General features: G+C 33.5%; 1 protein-coding gene across 1 annotated transcript; it reads left to right on the top strand.

Annotated features, from left to right (window-relative positions):
- The first annotated feature begins 1596 nt into the window (after positions 1–1596).
- LOC132098140 (DNA polymerase beta) lies at positions 1597–6357 on the top strand. The gene is made up of 14 exons (XM_059504301.1): positions 1597–1791; positions 2240–2297; positions 2393–2459; positions 2571–2645; positions 2777–2835; positions 2915–2964; positions 3040–3091; positions 3730–3784; positions 3865–3937; positions 4025–4095; positions 4183–4269; positions 4345–4412; positions 5649–5788; positions 6096–6357. Exons 1-14 carry the CDS (start codon positions 1731–1733, stop codon positions 6188–6190), a joined length of 1011 nt encoding a protein of 336 aa, XP_059360284.1. The 5' UTR covers positions 1597–1730; the 3' UTR covers positions 6191–6357.
- Positions 6358–20112: the final 13755 nt, after the last annotated feature.

The following is a 20112-nucleotide window of genomic DNA, read 5'->3' as shown; positions in this document are numbered from 1 at the left end:
TGTTTATTAAAATTAGCATAAATTAAAGACAGCCAAACATTCAGATTGGTTCTGTTTTACACACGTGTTCCTCATATATTCATACTTTGCATCATTGCATCATTTTGGATTAAACTGAGCTGCTGTCTCTCCCCATCAAAACCAACACCATGAGCGTTTCAGAATCTTCTCAAGGGATAAAGTCAACTCTTGAGAAAACAAACTCATATCAAGCTGTTTCTTTTATATTTATGTGTTTATTAGTTAGGAGCAGGTGCTCTTTCATTTCCTGAGTTCACTGCATTTGAACCCTTCACATTCTAAAGAGATTTGTGACTAAATATGACACATATTAGTGGCAGAAATCATACATTTAATTTTTGCTAATCGTATGCTTTGGTTAGATCATTATTAGATTCAACAGCCATAATTATGACAAAAAAAGTCATAATTATAAGATGAAAAGTCAAATATTATGAGAAAAACGTCAACATGATTACATGCTAAAACATAATTATGTGAGAAATTTTTAAATCATGACAAAGAAGTTGACATTTTTGTTAAAATTTGGACTGTTTGCCAAAAGTTTTTTTTTTTTTCAAATTGATGACTTAGTGTGTAATGATTCTGACTTAATCTCATAATTATTTATTTATCTCATAAATTACTTTTGTCTCACAATTATGGCTTAGTATGTGAAGGTTTTGACTTTATCTCATTATTATGACCTTTTATCTCCTAATTATGAAATGTTATGTCATTTTCTCTTTTGTAGCAGAAATTGGTTTCCATATAGGATTTGTTGGATTTGTTTAAAAGTTCAGAACCGTCTGTAAATGATGGAATATTTACTTCTAGATTTTTTAATCAAAAGTATTTCTGCTGCCATGTAGTAACAATTGTTGAGTATATAGCAAGGTGCTAATCATAATGCTGTCATTTAGTGAGATATTAGCAAACCTTTATATTTAACAGTTTTGATATGTTGTTGCAGTACTAAGAAGTAGTGCTTTTACATCTTACACAAGCTGTTCTGCTTTGATTAGATCTACATCAACCAAAAAAAAAGAGTGTTTGTTTGTGGGTGGGGGGAGTGCATGTACAGTTCTCTCTCCACCTTCAATACCACGACTTAGGTGCCCTTGAGCAAGGCATCGAACCCCCAACTGCTCCCCGGGCGCCGCAGCATAAATGGCTGCCCACTGCTCTGGGTGTGTGCTCACAGTGTGTGTGTGTGTGTGTTCACTGCTCTGTGTGTGTGCATTTCGGATGGGTTAAATGCAGAGCACAAATTCTGAGTATGGGTCACCATACTTGGCTGAATGTCACTTCACTTCACTTCACTTTATCATGTCAGTTAAGTTCTATAAAGTACCCCAAAATATCCGCATCACACCTACAAGCTGAATGCTATTGCTTTATTACGATACATAAAAGTAAAAACAGTTTTTTCATATGATCAACTGGTGTCATATATATTTACAAAACATTCATAAAATTCCAAACGTACTTTTTTTGGTGGCTTTATTTATCAGTGACGGGGCGTGTTCGTAAATATATATATTAAATCGATGCCTCTCATTGGTCGGCGGAAGCGTAGTGGTCGTGGTCTTCAAGCCCCGCCCCCGCCGTATTGCGTGGCTACAGTGCTAATGCTAAGGCTTTGTCCTGTAGCATTGGGCAGTGGTCTCGAATGATAGAAAGTGCAAATAAACACATTTATCCACATATATTTTAAATAACACCCAGCTATGAGTAAAAGAAAAGCGCCGCAGGAAACTCTGAACGAAGGAATCACAGATTTTCTCATCGGTGAGTTTTGCTGATGACGTTAGCATGCGGCTAAGCTAACTAGACCTTTAAACGCCGAATGAATAGAAATAGATCGCTTTTGCAATCAAAACGTCTGTTTCAAACAAGAAACTTCACTATAGTGGGATTTTAAATCTATCTCTACACACGATTGGAAATTATACAGCAACCATCAGCAGTTTTAATCCATGCTATCAGAGTGCAGTTTCAATATTAGAGCTCCGTCTACAAAATAAAAGTCCGCAGTTTTAATTTATAACAAATAATTCGTATCTAACAATTATTTCCTACTAAATATTTATGTTTAAATGTTTAACAGCCCAGCTTGTTTGGTAGCCCAGCTTTGACTCGAGTCTCCTGATTGTTGTATTTGTTTGATAAATGTCGAAAAGCATTTTATAGTAATATTTTTCTAAACTATTAGTCTTAATGATCTTTCTCGTTTCAGAATTGGCAAATTATGAAAGAAATGTCAACAGAGCCATCCATAAATACAATGCTTACAGGTAAGACTCATCTAATGTTTAATAATACAAGATATAATATCATAACTAGACATATGTAACTCATGTTTATACATTCTCTGGTGTTTTCTGTTCAGAAAAGCAGCGTCTGTGATCGCCAAATACCCCCAGAAGATCAAAAGTGGGACAGAAGCAAAGAAACTGGTACAGATTTTTAGTTTTTACTAGTATTAATGTCCTTAAATGTGAGTAATACTTGCTTGTTGATTTATTTAAGTACTCGTTTATTAATAAAGAATGGCTTTTTCCTCTCAGGATGGAGTTGGTGCAAAGATAGCGGAGAAAATCGACGAGTTTTTAACAACAGGAAAACTGCGCAAGCTGGAAAAGGTCTTTGAGTGTGTTAGAAATTCATGCTTTATATCTGATTTTACCTTTGACAAGCTAATGAAAGTATTAACATATAAATGCGCACATGAGAAACAGATCTGTGTAGATTGGGACATGTTTGTGGTCTGTAGATTCGCAATGACGACACAAGCTCCTCCATCAACTTCTTAACCCGAGTGACTGGGATCGGGTACGACACTCTTGATTTCAAGACAACAATAACAATAGTGTTGTGAAACTCAATTCTCATTCATTCTCTTGTTTTTTAGTCCTGCTGCAGCCAGGAAGTTTTACGATGAAGGTGTCAGGAACTTAGAAGGTTTGTATGTACAGTTATTATTATATATTATTTGTTGTCATATGTATGTGTTTTAATTTTGACCTGATGTTTTAGATCTGAAGAAGATCGAGCACAAACTCAACCATCATCAGCAGATCGGGTTAAAGTAAGTCTAGATTCGAACAGATGAATTAGTGAATTGTTTTACGGCAACAGTTATGATCATTTGATTACTTAATATTTAATCTAGGTCCCCAAATATGATTATACTCCTGTGAGGGACCTCCATAATTAAATTTAAAAGGCAGATATATATTTTCATGTATAAAAACATTGATATTATAAATATGTGTTCAACTGAGTTCTGCTATATGATTCTGTTAAATTAAAAGTTTTATAAATGTGTAAAATAATATTTAAAACATGTTTAGTATATATTTATTTTTAGTGGTTCTATTGTTTAAAAAGTTCTGTTTATATATTATCTAATATTTAAATATTTGTTAATTATTTATTAATTATTTGTTAATAAATTGTTTTCTTATTTATTTAATATATTTTAGTCGTTTTAAAAATATATTTGAAATTGATTGCAGTTTAATTATTTATTTAGTATTTATTAAACTAAAAAAAAAGTTTTTTCTCTAAACATTTTCCATGCATTAGCACTCTCAGTTAAAAAAAAAAAACCTGGTCTATTGGACATATATTTGATTTGTGAATTATATGTATTTCTAAAGAATGCATTCTGCTCTTTATTGGTGATGTTGTTCATTTTTTTGCTCCTGTCTTCATCTATTAAAGGTACTTTGAAGAGTTTGAGAAGAGAATCCCTCGTGCAGAAATGCAGAAGATGGAGGTTGGAGTTTCGTTCAGTGATCTTAATGAATTAATTCTACAGATTTGTGAAGTCTCACTGTGTTTTTCTGATGTTTGCAGGCTCTGATACTGAAGGAGCTGGATGTGGTGGACCCCGAGTACATCGGCACCATCTGTGGCAGCTACAGACGAGGTTATCAATCATTCTGATCCAGATATTCGACATCAGTTATCACTCGTATGATCTAACCGTGCCGTGATTGCATGTGTTAATGTTCAGGAGCAGAGTCGAGTGGTGATATTGATATACTCCTGACCCATCCAGACTTCACCTCTCAGTCTGAGAAACAGGTGAACGTTCACTTTTAAAGGCTGGATGATTTAATGCATGCATGTTTTTTCCCTCTCATAACTCCTTCTGTGATTTCTGTCCTGCAGCCCAAACTCCTTCATGCCGTCGTGGATCATCTGGAGTCCGTCGGCTTCATTACTGACACGCTTTCTAAAGGAGACACTAAGTTTATGGTGGGTCTCTGTCCATGTCAGTGTGACTGTCAAATAATAATAAATGAGTAATAAATAAGACATGTTTTTCCTCAGGGTGTGTGTCAGCTGCAGAAAGAAGAGGAAGATGAAGAAGAGTGTTTTCACCGCCGTATTGACATCAGGTTCAACTATATTTCCATTATAATGTCTTTTCTAGTGATCATCATTGATATACTATTATAGGTTTTATGAAAACTTAAAATTAGTTATAGTTTTTATATTTTATTTTAATTTTGTATATAGTTTTTTAATATATATTTTTTAGTTTTCATATTTTTATATTGGTTTCATCAGTTAGTTTTAGATATTTTAATACTTCAATTTAAACTAAACATAAATGAGAAAAGTTGGCAAATAAAATAAGTTCGAACTTTTTATTTAATTTAACATGGGTATTTCAAATAACTCTTTTTTTTGTGGTTTTAGTAAACAATAACCCTGTTTTTTCATCTTCTAAACAGATTAGGGATATTGTGATGTGACTATTTTGATATTTTTTTTAATTAAATCAGTTATTATGCATGCAGTTTAAGTTACTTCTGAGATAAGGGTGACCAGACGTCCTGTTTTTCCCGGGACAGTCCCATATCTCAGCTCTATTTTTAGTTTCCCAACATGTTTTGTCCCGTATTTCCATATTTCTTGGAAAATACAACTGGGTGATCAGAGCAAGTAGCAGTCGTGCTCTGTCACACAAAAACAGCCTCATCAGAGGTAACCAAGTTCGTCATACTACAAAATTACCTTCTAATCACAATTCGTTATCAATTAACTGCTACTGAATTGTCAAATACACACACAGAAGTCAAAATATCCACTGTGTGGAGTATCTCACATAAATACAGTCAGTTATGGCTTAAGTGAACTTAAACAGCTGTGTGAAAACTGATGTAATTGTCATTATATTACATTCATTCGGTCTTAAAGTGACAGCAGCCTAATAGATCACTACTAAATAGATGTCTTTAATGCCAAAAATCATTAGGATATTAAGTAAAGATCATGTTCCATGAAGATGTTTTGTAAAATTCCTACAGTAAATATATTAAAACTTAATTTTTGATTAGTAATATGCATTGCTAAGAACTTCATTTGAACAACTTTAAAGATGATTTTCTAAATATTTTGATTTTTTTGCTCCCTCAGATTCCAGATTTTCAAATAGCTGTATCTCAGCCAAATATTGTCCTCCTAACAAACCATACATCAAGGGAAAGCGTATTTATTCATCTTTCAGATGATGTATAAATCTCAGTGTTAACAAATTTAACCATATGACTGGTTTTGTGGTCCAGGATCACATTAGTGGTATTTCCAGCATACTGCTCATGTAGTTCTCTCTCTCTCTGGATCTGCAGGCTCATCCCGAAGGATCAGTATTACTGTGGTGTGCTGTACTTCACCGGCAGTGACATATTTAACAAGAACATGAGGACTCATGCGCTGGAGAAGGGCTTCACGCTCAACGAATACACCATCCGTCCACTCGGCGTCACTGGTGAGACTCACAATTATACATCACAGCACAGAAGAAGAGCTCGAAATATGTGTTTAAGGCAGTTGCGCACATCAATATAGCATAATTTTCAATAATAACTGTTTTTGCATCCTTGTAGGGGGTGTATTTAGGGTTAGGTAGGTGTAGACGTTAATAAAACACAATTGAATAGGTAGAAAATGTAATTTATTGTTCGCTTCCAGTTTTAGCTGTATCCATTCTAGCCACAACCAGAAATTTGCACAGACTTTGAATTTCTGTCCATGCAAAAGTCTAGTTTTATGTGTGATGACTGTGTTTGGTCCAGGTGTGGCCGGAGAGCCTCTGCTGGTGGACAGCGAGAAGGACATCTTCGACTACATCCAGTGGAAATACAGAGAACCAAAGGAGCGCAGCGAGTGAAAACAATTCAACCTCAAACTGAGGCTCATTTAGCTCATATTAGTGCATTTTAATAGTAGAAAAGACATTAGGGAGAGATGTGTTTGTGTTTAAAGTTTTAAAGCAGCTACATAATAGTAGCTGTTGGTGCTTTTTAATAATAGTATCCATGCATAAGTGAGAAATGATGTGGCAATAGATGTTACATGTTTGTGAGGAAGTAAGCTGAAAAAAATGTTATGGATGGTGATGTTTATGATTATGTTTGGGATAATATGGTAGCAACCATAAAGTTACAGGAAAAGTGAACTGAAACAGTTACTCAAAAGCCATGACTTTTTTTGTGAAAATACTTGAAGTTGTAGAACCCCCCCATCCCCCCCCCCCCCCCCCCCCCCGAGTTGATGTCCATTGGATAAATGTGTTCTATCATTACTTTCTATTTTGTGATGAAAGATTAAACAAACCCTGAATCAATCAAAACACAAAATGTACTTGTCTGAGATGATTAAAATCACAGATTCCCTGAAACTGCACTGTATTCACACTGACAGCATATTTTCAGTGATCTGTTTCATTCCTGTGTGTTTGATATCTTATCATTCACCAGGTGTTGATGTGAGGGTTCAAAAATCTAGTTTTACTTGTCATACAAATCACAAAATAGTTTTAGTTTCTGTCCAAGACCCTAATTATATTTTGTTGCTAATTTAACATATGTGGAACCTCAATAAATATTAGTTTGTGTAGACTTACATGTATGTAATGCTTTTGCTGCTTCGTATATATCTGCTGAAGTGACAGTATTACTTCAATTTTTATTTAATAAATTGAATGCTACAAAACCCTGTTCAGAGTAAATGTAACACCATTTGTGTTTCTGTATGTGTTTAAATTTGTGATGTTGATGATGCAGGAATAATACAATTCAGTCTTAATATTGCTGGATATTCCAAATGCAGAATGTTGTCAAGTGAGAGATTGGAAGGAGGTTGGTTTGTGATGTAGGTAAGAACAGGCGGTCACCTTTACACATTAACTTTACTTTCAAACACAGCAGACACTGAGTGAATCATCACTTCATCATTCTGTTCAGAGACTGAATAAGGTAAGACAATATAAAAAATGTTCCATATATATATAAATATATATAAACATTTAGTTATTTTATTCAGCGAGGATACATTTAATTGACAAAAAGTGACAGCAATGACATGTATGATGTTATAAAAGATTTCTATTCCAAATAAATGCTGTTCTTTTGAACTTTAAAAATAGATGTGAAAATAAAATCTATCACGGTTTCCATAAAAATATTTTATTGTTTTCAACATTGATAATAATCAGAAATTATCACAGCAATCAAATATATTTTACTATAGATTCAATTAGAAAATAGTTATTTTAAATATTTCACAATATTACTGTTACTGTAATTTTTTACCTGATTAATTCAACCATAATGAGCAGAAAAGGCTCAAAAAGTGAACACTGATTTCCTGTTTGACTACTTGGTTAAGTTTGGTTGCTGCATTGTGGCCAACATTTCCTATAGGGCGCCGTTTGTAAAGTGGCTCATGCTGAAAAAAACAGCAACATTTTGTCACATTTAGCTTCAAACAATGTTTAAAAAACTGGTATGAATTTTTGACGGTCACTCTTTAGCACATTTACAACAATATTTGTCAACTTAGAGATATTTTAAATAGTTAAATATAAATATTAAATGTTACACCTAAATGCTAAATCTAAATGTTAAATCTAAATGTTAAATCTAAATGTAAAAATCTAAATGCTAAATCTAAATGTTAAATCTAAATGTAAAAATCTAAATGTTAAATCTAAATCTAAATGTTAAATATAAATCTAAATGTTGAATCTAAATGTTTCGGGTGAAACTAAATATTTAGCTAATATGCTAATTCAAAATGCCAAAATAAAAGCTTGATGAGGTCAGTGTGTGTTTATAGCATCGTGTCAAATAAGTAACGAATAAAAACCATCTCATCCGAGGAAATTGACTCTTGGACATGGATTATCCATTCTCCGAAAAAAAGTGCAATTTATAGTCCGGAAAATACGGTAGTCATTATCACGATAATCCATGTCCAAGAGTCAATTTCCTCGGATGAGATGGTTTTTATTTGTTACTTATTTGAATAACAAATGTAGCCTGTCATTTGTTTACATCGCAAAGGTGTTCTATTTTAGACAACAACAACTACAACAGTAATAATAATAATATTAATCACTATATTCCAGTGTATCAGTTGTTTAATGTTTTGTATCAATATTTAAGGTGAACTTATTAATTAGGTGCAAGAGTAGTAGTGATGGTTAAAATAACAGATTAATGCTGAAATAGTAAATTGTGCCTTGTTCCTAGATGGACAGACAGTGGAAAGTAATAGATCAGATGAGGAGATGGAGATAGAGGAAGAAAAAGAGGGAAATGTAGAGGCACAAGTGACAGAAAGAGAGCAGGTAACAGCAAGCCAGGAGACAGAGGCTGGTGAGAAAGAGGAAAATGTAGAGGCACAAGTGTTTTCTATAGTTTTTACTATAACAGCTGTTCTTAATTATTCTGTAGAACAGAGAAGAAAAAGCCATCAGGTTGGGACAATTTAAGACATTTCAGTTTCTAATCCCAGAGCTATTATTAGGTGGAAAGAAAATATATTTTTTTACTTTTAAACTTAAAATTGTATTTTCTAATCTGTTTCTTTTTCAAAACTGCATCACAGCATTTGTTGCCGTATCAATACATAATCATCCATATCGATATCAGTGAATTGGCCAGGAATGCATCACAATATATTGCTGTATTGATATTTTGAACAGCGCCATTTAAAGCCTTGTTCCATGTGCCCCTTTTATACTTTGAGCACCTGCCCCTCCAAAGGTCTCTGCATGGCCCTGTTTATATTTAACATTTAGATTTAACATTTAGATTTAACATTTAGATTTATATTTAACATTTATATTTTATATTTATATTTAGATTTAGATTTAACATTTAGATTTAGCATTTAGATTTAACATTTAACATTTAGGTTTAACATTTAATATTTATATTTAACTATTTAAAATATCTCTAAGTTGACAAATATTGTTGTAAATGTGCTAAAGAGTGACCGTCAAAAATTCATACCAGTTTTTTTAACATTGTTTGGAGCTAAATGTGACAAAATGTTGCTGTTATTTTCAGCATGAGCCGCTTTACAAACGGCGCCCTATAATTTCCTGGTCTTATGGCAGCAGGTTATTCTCAATGCTGAGGAATATCTGAGGTTATTTCAGTTGTTAAATCATTACAAAAAATGTGTTAATCTCCAGATTTGGTCCTGTTTGGTCCTTGCTCATTAAAATAAAATCTGCGTTTATGACTGCAGAATAACCATGTCAAAGACATCACTTCAGATCATTAAAGCAATCATGAGTGATGAGATGCAGCGGGATGCTCTTCAGTGCGCTCTTCTGGCTGTGAATATGTATGAAGACGAAACTGACATTGCTACCTACATCAAGAAGGTTAATACTAGACTTCCTTGATTTACTGAGAGAATGGAATTTCTTGATGATTGATGAAGTGTGAAAATGTGCTGTGGTTTCTGTCAGGAGCTGATGGTGGAGATTGAGAGTTTTTGTTGATGTAAGTTCAGAAAAATCGTAATATTAATATTGTGACTTTCCTTACAGGAATTTGACAGAAGGCATCGGGGCTCCTGGCAATGCATTGTGGGTTATATTGGTTACCTTGTGTCGCATGACAACTGTTATATAGAATTCAGTGTTGGCAACAAAAAAATTGTGCTTTTCAAGGCAGCCTGAGTGACAGTAACAGATAAAACATATTTTATGAAAAGATGCTGGGGTGTAAGAAACTCAGGGTCTGCTATTTTGTTTAATTAAACATTTTTTTTTACTTTATCATTCAAACATCATCGAATCATTGCTTAAAAACCTGTTGCACAATCTATTACATGCCTTCTGTCATCACTTTTTTATCAAGTACAAGTAGCTACTGCTTGACAAATAGACATAAATAGTCTTTTAGTATAATTGTACAAACGTCTTCAGCTTGTGCTTCACGTCTTTTTGCTTTGAAAACTGTATCATTTTTACATTGATACATTTATCATTGTATCATTTATATATGCAATAAATCCTACAAAACACCATTTTTAATAAATGTCCCGCATGCTTTTGTTTTGTTTGTGTTTGTTTAGGGACAATCGATGATGCAGATTTGATATGCTTCAGTTTTTCAAATGAAGGAATATTGTCAAGTGAAAAGTGTAAGAGAGAACAGGTGGAGCCAGTTACACATTTTACATCAGTTTTGATCAAACACATCTTGAGCGTCACAGATGTTAATTAATATTACTTACTTTTAAATACTATTTAAAAAATTAATACTTTTTATTAAACATGGTTGAATTAAATTGATTCATTTGAAAGTAATGACATTTATTTCATGTAAATGCAACTTTCTAATCATCCGTGAATCCTGAAAAAAATCAGTTTCCACAGAAAATATAAAGCAGCACAACTATTTTCAGTTAGAATAGTTCAGTTGAATAGTTGAGCAGTAAATCATAATATTATTAATATATTTATATTTCAAATAAATGCTGTTCTTTTGAACTTTCTATTTATCAAAGAATACTTAAAAATAGAATTTATCAGTTTCCACAATAATATTGTGCAGCACAACTGTGTTCTACATTGGTAATAATCAGAAATGTGTCTTGAGCAGTAATTCATCATATTAGAATGATTTCTGAAGATCACTGAAGACTGGAGAAATGATGCTGAAAAGACACAGAAATAAATTACATTTATTAACATATATTCACAAAACAGTTGTTTTACATTGAAATTATTTCCCAAAATCCGTGTTTGTGACTGCAGATTAACCATGGCGAAAACATCAATTAATATAATAAAGCAGGGATGAGTGATGAGATGCAGCGGGAGGTTCTTCAGTGCGCTCTTCTGGCTGTGAATATGTAAGACGACGACTCATTGTGACGACATTGTTATCTACATCATGAAGGTTGATATTAGAGCAGTTTCTTTGTAAGATGTAGTTGGTCAGTTGTTTCAGTGGAACCTAACATAGTGTCTTTTCTTACAGGAATTTGAGAAGGCATCAGCCCAACTGGCATTGCATTGTGGGAAACTGCAGTAGCTATGTGTCAGACAATGATAACTGTTATATCTCTTTTGATGTTGGTGATAGACCTATTGTGCTTTTCAAGACTGACTGAGCAACAGTTGAATATTGATTGAATATTTATAGCCTTTCCACAGTTTCTTTGTCCTGTCTCACATTGTGTCAAGCGGAAGTGTTTGTCTATTTGCCCTTGAGGATTTATTAATGACTGTGTTTGTTTGACTATCTGCCTCCTATTTACTCATTCGAGCTCCTTTCAAACAGCGACATGTGCAGTTTACTTTAATATTCTGTGTGCAAACACCTCCAAAAGGAATTTAACAGATTGTTTTAAGGGATTTGATAAAACGATGCATTCCCTTGATGAAGGAGCAATAAAATAACAGATGAACACTGTCACACAAAAGCCATGGACTTGTTTCAGAACCCTTTGTATTTGTTTGTTTTTTCATTTCTTTTCCAAATGCAGATGTCCTGAGAGAGCAGCACATTTACATTTAAAACTGATCTGATCTGTCTCTTACCTGACCCTTGTGTGTGAGTTCCTGTCATTCACGCAGGTTTGATGTACTGCAAGTGTAAAAATATATAGTTCTACTTGTTCTGGAAATCATACAAGTAGTTTCAGTTTCAGATCAAGAACATGTCTTGTGTCACAGTTTGTATTATTTATTTATGCAATAAAAAAAATGTTTTTAATAAATTGTCCCACCTGATTTTGTTTTGTTAGAATTTCTATATGATTAGCTGATGTGCAGAAATGATACAGGGCATTAGACATGCAGGAATGTTGTCCAGTGAAGTTATTAAGCTGAGAGGTGTAAGATGTGGGTAAGAACAGGTGGAGTCAGTTAGTTTTTGTCAAACACAGTTTGAGCTTCACAGAAACTGTGAGTGAATCAACATATAACATATAAGAGATCGGCAAAAAAATACGGTAAGACAATTAATATATATATATACATATACACACAACCAAATATATATATATATATAAATAACGTTACAAAGATTTCTATTTCAAATAAATGCTTACATTCTACTTATGTGTGAATCCTGAAAAATAAAATGTATTACAGCTTACACAAAAATACTCAGCAGCACAACTGTTTTCAACATTGATAATAATCGTAAATGTTTATTGAGCAACAAATCAGTATATTAATATGATTTCTGAAGATCATGTGACACTTAAGACTGGAGGAATGATGCTGAAAATACAGCGGAGCATCAAAGAAATAAATTACTTTTTACAATACATTCACATAGACAACACTTGTTTTAAATTGTAGTAATAAAGTTTTTACTGTCTTTTTTTATCAAATAAATGCAGCCTTTGTGAACATAGGAAACAACACTAACACTGCTATTTTCCAGTAAATTAAAGTGAAGCTAATTTAAAACTCTCTGTATTGCGTAAAGCAGCAGACATAAAAATTACTTATTTTAAAAGCATTAAAAAAAATTAAATTTCATTGATACTTGACCGCTTGGTTATAGATCTTGGTTTCCTCTCATTTGTATGTTAAAAGCGTCTGCTAAATGACTAAATCTAATCTGATAATAACATTATGGAATTGGCAGCGGGTCAGTCTCCAGGCTAAACAGCTGCTGGACCATTACAAAAAAAAAAACCTTGTTAATCTCCAGATTTTGTCCTTTACTTACTTTCATACTTGCTCATTAAAATAAAACCTCTGCTTGTGACTACAGAGCAACCATGTCAAAAACATTGATTAAGATCACAACTGCAAAGATGAGTGAAGAGATGCAGCGGGATGCTCTACAATGTGCTCTTCTGGCTGTGAATATGTACGACGACAGCTTGGACATTGCTACCTACATCAAGAGGGTTGATATAGTTCCTTTATTAATTGTGAATGATGTCTTGATGATCTATAATTCATTCAGTACTGTGAAAATGTGCTTTGGTTTTTGTCAGGAGCTGATGGTGGAGTAAGTGTTTTTGTTGATCTGCAGTTTAGTGGAACTTTAATATTGTGTCTTTCCTTACAGGAATTTGACAGAAAGCACCAGGCCTCCTGGCAATGCATTGTGGGGAACTTTGGTAGCCTTGTGACACACACAGCCAACTACTTCTCTGTTGGGAACAATAATATCATGCTATTCAAGTCTGACTGAGTGACTGTAATGGGCTCAAACACAGCGATCTGAGTTGCAGTGGCATTACGCTGAATTGATCTGTAATAAGTTTATTTAAATAAACATTTTTATCACTTTATCATTCACTGTGGGCTTTTTGCTTTTTAAGTTAAATTAAGTTCCATTATACTGACTGTCCTCACTCCTCAGATATTAAATATTAACTCTAAAGTCTACTGTATCATATTTGATAGACCTCTGAATGATCAATATGATTGACACTTTGCTGTACTACATTGACTTTGTGTTTCTAAGTAAATATCTAATTGTAGCTACAAACATGTACCCTCCGCTCTTGCTTCACGTGTCTTTATGCTGTGAAATCTTTACTGATTTTTATAAAGTAAACATAATAACTTTTTATACAGTAAGTAATAATTTACTGATGAATACTTGCTGGACTGAAGCAGCTTAGATTATCCAGACATCTTTTTTTTTTTTTTTTTAAAGATCAGTAAGTATTAAATCTGAGCATCTGCCAGTTGTTCAAACTCGAATCTTGAAAATAGGTTGCTCAAAAGAAAAAAAGCATTCTGTATTCTACAGAAGTTCTATGCGGCCATGAATTATTATAATTTTTTTCTTTCTTATTTTCACATGAAAATCAGGGCTTTATTTTCTTGTGATCTCAACAAAACAAAAGTTGTCTTCTCATTATAACGACTTAATTTTCTCATGATCTCGACATAACAAAAGTTATTTTCTCGTTATCACATCTTTATTTTTGTTGTGATCTTAACGTAACAAAAGTCGTTTTCTCGTTACCACAACTTTATCTTTAACGTGATCTCAACATAACAAAAGTTGTTTTCTCATTATCACTGCTTTATTTTTATCATGATCTCAACCTAACAAAAGTTATTTTCTCATGATCACAACTTTGTTTTTATCGTGATCTCAACCTAACAAAAGTTATTTTCTCATGATCACAACTTTGTTTTTATCGTGATCTCAACGTAACAAAAGTTGTTTTCTCATTATCACAACTTTGTTTTTATCATGATCTCAATGTAACAAAAGTTGTTTTCTCATTATCACAACTTTGTTTTTATCATGATCTCAATGTAACAAAAGTTGTTTTCTCATGATCACAACTTTGTTTTTATCGTGATCTCAACGTAACAAAAGTTGTTTTCTCGTTATCACAACTTTGTTTTTATCGTGATCTCAATGTAACAAAAGTTGTTTTCTCATTATCACAACTTTGTTTTTATCGTGATCTCAATGTAACAAAAGTTGTTTTCTCATTATCACAACTTTGTTTTTATCGTGATCTCAATGTAACAAAAGTTGTTTTCTCGTTATCACAACTTTGTTTTTATCGTGATCTCAACCTAACAAAAGTTGTTTTCTCATTATCACAACTTTGTTTTTATCATGATCTCAATGTAACAAAAGTTGTTTTCTCATTATCACAACTTTGTTTTTATCATGATCTCAATGTAACAAAAGTTGTTTTCTCGTTATCACAACTTTGTTTTTATCGTGATCTCAATGTAACAAAAGTTGTTTTCTCGTTATCACAACTTTGTTTTTATCGTGATCTCAATGTAACAAAAGTTGTTTTCTCATGATCACAACTTTGTTTTTATCATGATCTCAACGTAACAAAAGTTGTTTTCTCGTTATCATGGCTTTACCCCTGCTCTCCCCCCACTCACAATCATAAACATGTGACTGCTGTGGAGTCATTCAGGTTCCTGGGCATCACCATCTCTCAGGACTCGAAGTGGGACATTCACATTGACTCCATTGTGAAAAAGGCCCAGCAGAGGTTGTACTTCCTTCGCCAGCTGAGGAAGTTTAACCTGCCACAGGATCTGCTGAAACAGTTCTACTCCACCATCATTGAATCCATCCTCTGCACTTCAGTAACTGTCTGGTTCAGCTCAGCTTATAAATCTGACCTCAGAAGACTACAGAGGGTAGTCCGGACTGCTGAGCGAATTATCGGTACAACCCTCCCATCTATTCAAGAACTGTACTTATCCAGAGTGAGCAAAAGGGCTGTTAAAATCACTCTGGACCCCTCACCTCCAGCACACTCCCTCTTTGAACTGTTGCCATCTGGTCGACGCTACAGAGCACTGAGCACCAGAACAACCAGACACAGGAACAGTTTCTTCCCTCAAGCAATCCATCTAATGAACACTTGATAATAACTGTGGAAACCACTACACTATTTATATTTATATACGCATACACTTATTTATCTAACACACATACTTAGTGTACACTTAAATTTTGCACATAATATACCTGTACATACATAACTGCTTTTTGTTATATACCTGCCATACAATTGTCAGTTTGTATATTGTCATTCCTTACCTCCTTATTTGTTTTTTTTGTATTTTTTATTCTTTTATTATGTGTTTTTTGTTCTGTCGCTGTCATTTTGTTGCACTGCAGAGCTTCTATCACAAAAACAAATTCTAAAACACGAAAAGTCCCGGTGCTCTAGATGGCCAGTCCGCCCCTGGTATCCACTATAGCTTTTTATACACGTTTGGGACAGAGGACCTTCTTTGTGATTGCTATCATTTGTGCAGTTCATTACTGACATTTAAATAACTTATACATTTTAAATGCTTGAATAAATATGATAATTTTGCTTAAACTCTATCTGTTATCTTACATTATTACTCCTGCACAGCTCATCACAGTTTCTCATTTACAACAACATATTTGTAATGTGCATCTTTCTTATTTTTAATCTTTATCGTTAATAAATGTATATTAATAAGAAATTTGATTAAGATATGTGCATAATTTAATTCAATTATGTCATACAGGGTTGTAGCCTAATCTTTTATATTTTCTAAATTTCTTTGTATACCGCACATAGTAGGCTTACCGTCGCAAGGGTCTCGCTGAAATTGGGCTACTTTAACACTTTTTCTGCAAGATGAAGCCACTTCAATGATATTGAGATGATATTTATCCCATGAAATGCAATATTAGCAGGGGAAGCTTGCCAAAAAATTTGTATTTTACCCCTCAGAACACAATTTTAAATTGGGGACCACCGTGAAACTCCATTGGGCTAGTTTTGGGCTAGTTTTGAGTAGCGATTGGGAAAGAAAATTCTCGTGGAAGAAGTTTGTACTGTATTGCTATAAGAAATTGGAATTGTGTTACAAAACTGTTTTACAATAGAAATGTTCAGTCGTTAATAGACTATATAGTAATGCAAACTTCTCAACTTTTTATGAAATTTTGCTGTTTTGAATTTAAAATATGCGATCGTAATTCATGTAAATCCTAAATGAATGTGACAAGTGACGTTTGCGTTTTTGACTATTAGACATACAAATAAGAGTGAATGTGCACATTTGAAATAAAATGATATTTTCAAATAGTTTAAATTGATTACTACTTCATTTGAAGAGTTCAGATGCAAAAGCCTTAGTCTCAGCCTCAGACATCATGCCCACAGACCTTTGGTTAAACGTCTAATGCATATGGGACCCAAAAGTGGAAACACTTCAGAAGTGTTGAATTCATCATTGGATTGTTTGCGTTCTACAGGATTTCCACGAGACGTGCGTGTCACAATCTTTAATGTCCTGCCAGGAAACAAAGATGCCATGGTCCCAAACTCCCTCACAAAAGAAGCAACTATGTTTACATCTGTGATGACGAGCGCTTGTCAAGATCAACTAAACACTGGAGTTTCAAAAATATGTTAAATATTTAAAGTTCCCAGCATAGAATCTTTAAAATACGTCAGAGCGTTTTACACATCGGTCTGTTATTGTGTCAACATTTCCAAACCCCGAAATGTGAAATTGTTTCTTTTCTTTGCCATTAAATTAAAATAACTAAACATTAGCATAGGAGCCTGAGAAAATAACCATTTAGGAGAAAATGTTAGATGGCACTTAGAGGCTTTTGAATCTTAACTTTTTTTATAATTCTTATTTGCTTATTTAATTGCTTTATTATTCAATGAGGAAGTATCAAATCAATGAAACTGGTCAGAATCTGGAGATTATCAGTGATTGTGTGATGAATCACTCAAAGTGTCTGTGATGCTCAAGCTGTGTTCAACCCAACTTAATAAAGTAAATGTGCAACTGACTCCACATGTCCTCATATCGAATGTAGCTGTCTATAATCCACTGATTAATTCTCCTCGTTACAGATTAAAGAAAAGCGCTGGATCTCATCTTTGAGGTCTTAGTAAATGTGCCAAATGCCATTTGTTTTGTTTGTGTTTTGGATGTTTAAGAACCATGAAATAATGCAGACAAGATCATATCTTCAATGTTAAGCATCTTGCAGTGTATTTTACATTAAGGAATGCTGTCAAGTGAGAGGGAGGTTGGTTTGTGAGTCAGTTACACATTTTACATTATGTTTGGTCAAACACAGCTTGAGCGGTGTCTGTGAAATCACCATATAAACCAGGTAAGACTAAGTAAAAGTATAATTAAGTATGTTTTATATATAATATATTAGTTTGGTTTCACTGACAATAGCATTATAAGTCAACAATTATTGAATAGTGAACCATAACCTACAGATTTGGTGCTGTTTCAGATTTTAAAACACGAACAGATCATATGAGGTCAAACATGCAACGATGAGTACTGAGATGCAGCGGGACGCTCTTCAGTGTGTGCTTATGGCTGAGTATATGTACTCAGACCACAACGACATTGCTAGATACATTGCGAAGGTTATTATGAGCTCCTTGATTCACTGAGTGATTGAAATGTCTTGATAAGCTTCGGTTTGTTCAGTTTTGTGAACATTGTGAGTTGGAATCATGAAATTTTAGAGCTGTTGGAATTTTACTGTGTGTGTGTTTTTATAGGAATTTGACAGAAAGTATCAGCCCACCTGGTTCTGCATTGTGGGGAGCTTTGGAAGCTACATTACATGCCGTTGTTCTGTCTGTTTCTATGATGGAAACAAACATATTCTGCTCTTCAAGCGTTAGCTGAGCGTCAGCAATAGTTCAAACACATTTTATAATAAAGTTCCACTGCAATGTAAGAAACTCAAGGTCAGCTGAATAAATCTGTGCTACGGTTGTTTGAATAAACTATTTATGAACTAATCATTCTCTGTGGGATTATTTGCTTTACATGTTGAAATCCTACAGTGATCTATATACTGATTGTCCTTGTATATTAACTATTAAATAGCATCTTATGCCGTGACAGCATTGGTTTCGTAGACTTACAAAAAGGAAGACTAAAAAAAAAAATTTTTGCAGTTTCAGTTATCTTCTGCGAAGGAAAGTGACTTTCCACCTTAATGCTGGTTGTCTTTTTAAACATCCTTTTATATTTAACCTGGTTAACCTTGAGTATAGACGTGAGAATGACATTTCCAACTTAAACTGTTATACATTTTGAATGCTTTGGTCCACAGACTTAAGGTTGGTCTCTTTTTAAAGCAGATACTTGGCAGATTATTGTAGAAGTGTACAATTTGAAAAAAGTTATAAAGATTATATAACAAAAAAGTTTTTGAAGTTTAAGTTTATGAAAATATTAAATATTTATATTTTATATAAAATATATATTTTCAATTCAATTCAATTCATTTCAAGTTTATTTGTATAGCACTTTTTACGATACAAATCATTGCAAAGCAACTTTAAAAGATAGCATCCATTTTATTTTTTGAGGGAAAAATGGTCTAAAAGTGTTTTGAATATGTAGAAAGAAAAACAGATTATCCTTTGTTGATGCATTGTGAACTATAACGCAGGTCCAAGGTTCTCGTAGCATCTCTTTTATGTGTTTTTTTTGAGGTTGAATTGAAAGCAAATACTACCATACTGACCCTTAATGCTTATGATTGAGATGTCTGCTTCATAAATATTGAGAAAAGTATGGAAAAACATGTTTCAGGGCACTCAAAACATTTATGGAAATAAAGGCGCCCTTAAATGGTTACTAATGTGGTTTGATGGTCATGTAGTGGACAAGATTGTTACTCCTAAACAAAATCTCATACAGAGATTCTTCTTCAGATTGAAATTCTTCATACAGATCATTTTTGTGCAGGAAGGTGCTCAATTGAGCAGACACAACTTTTTCTAAAATTTTAGAGATAAATGGAAGATTAGAAATAGGCCTATAATTTGCCAGTACACTAGGATCTAGTTTTGGTTTCTTAATAAGAGGCTTGATAACCGCCAGCTTGAATGGTTTTGGGACGTGACCTAAAGATAACGACGAGTTAATGATATTGAGAAGCGGTTCTTCGGCTACAGGTAACAGCTCTTTTAGTAATTTAGTGGGTACAGGATCTAATAAACATGTTGTTGGTTTAGATACAGTGATAAGTTTATTTAGCTCTTCCTGTCCTATATTTGTAAAGCACTGCAGTTTATCTTTGGGTGCGATGGATGAATCTGAAGTATTACTGAAGTATTAAAGGCTGTAGAATCTACATTTTTATTGTATTTATGATGTTGTCTATTTTATCAGTGAAGAAATTTATAAAGTCATTACTATTAAACGTTGATGTAATATTAGAATCATGTGGCGTCTGGTAATTTGTTAATTTAGCCACTGTGCTAAATAAAAACCTTGGATTGTTTTGGTTATTTTCAATGAGTTTGTGGATATGCTCTGCC

This window comes from Carassius carassius, chromosome 21 (genome assembly GCF_963082965.1).
Source record: "Carassius carassius chromosome 21, fCarCar2.1, whole genome shotgun sequence".
NCBI lineage: Eukaryota > Metazoa > Chordata > Actinopteri > Cypriniformes > Cyprinidae > Carassius > Carassius carassius.
The sequence above is the reverse complement of the archived record's forward strand: the minus strand, read 5'-3'. Positions and strand labels throughout refer to the sequence as shown.

Bases quoted from the DNA above. Each gene is read 5' to 3' on its own strand.
- LOC132098140 (XM_059504301.1), top strand. From the start codon at position 1,731: ATGAGTAAAAGAAAAGCGCCGCAGGAAACTCTGAACGAAGGAATCACA. The intron at 2,298-2,392 runs GTAAGACTCATC...TTTTCTGTTCAG, and splicing joins CATAAATACAATGCTTACAG to AAAAGCAGCGTCTGTGATCG. The intron at 3,092-3,729 runs GTAAGTCTAGAT...CATCTATTAAAG, and splicing joins CATCAGCAGATCGGGTTAAA to GTACTTTGAAGAGTTTGAGA.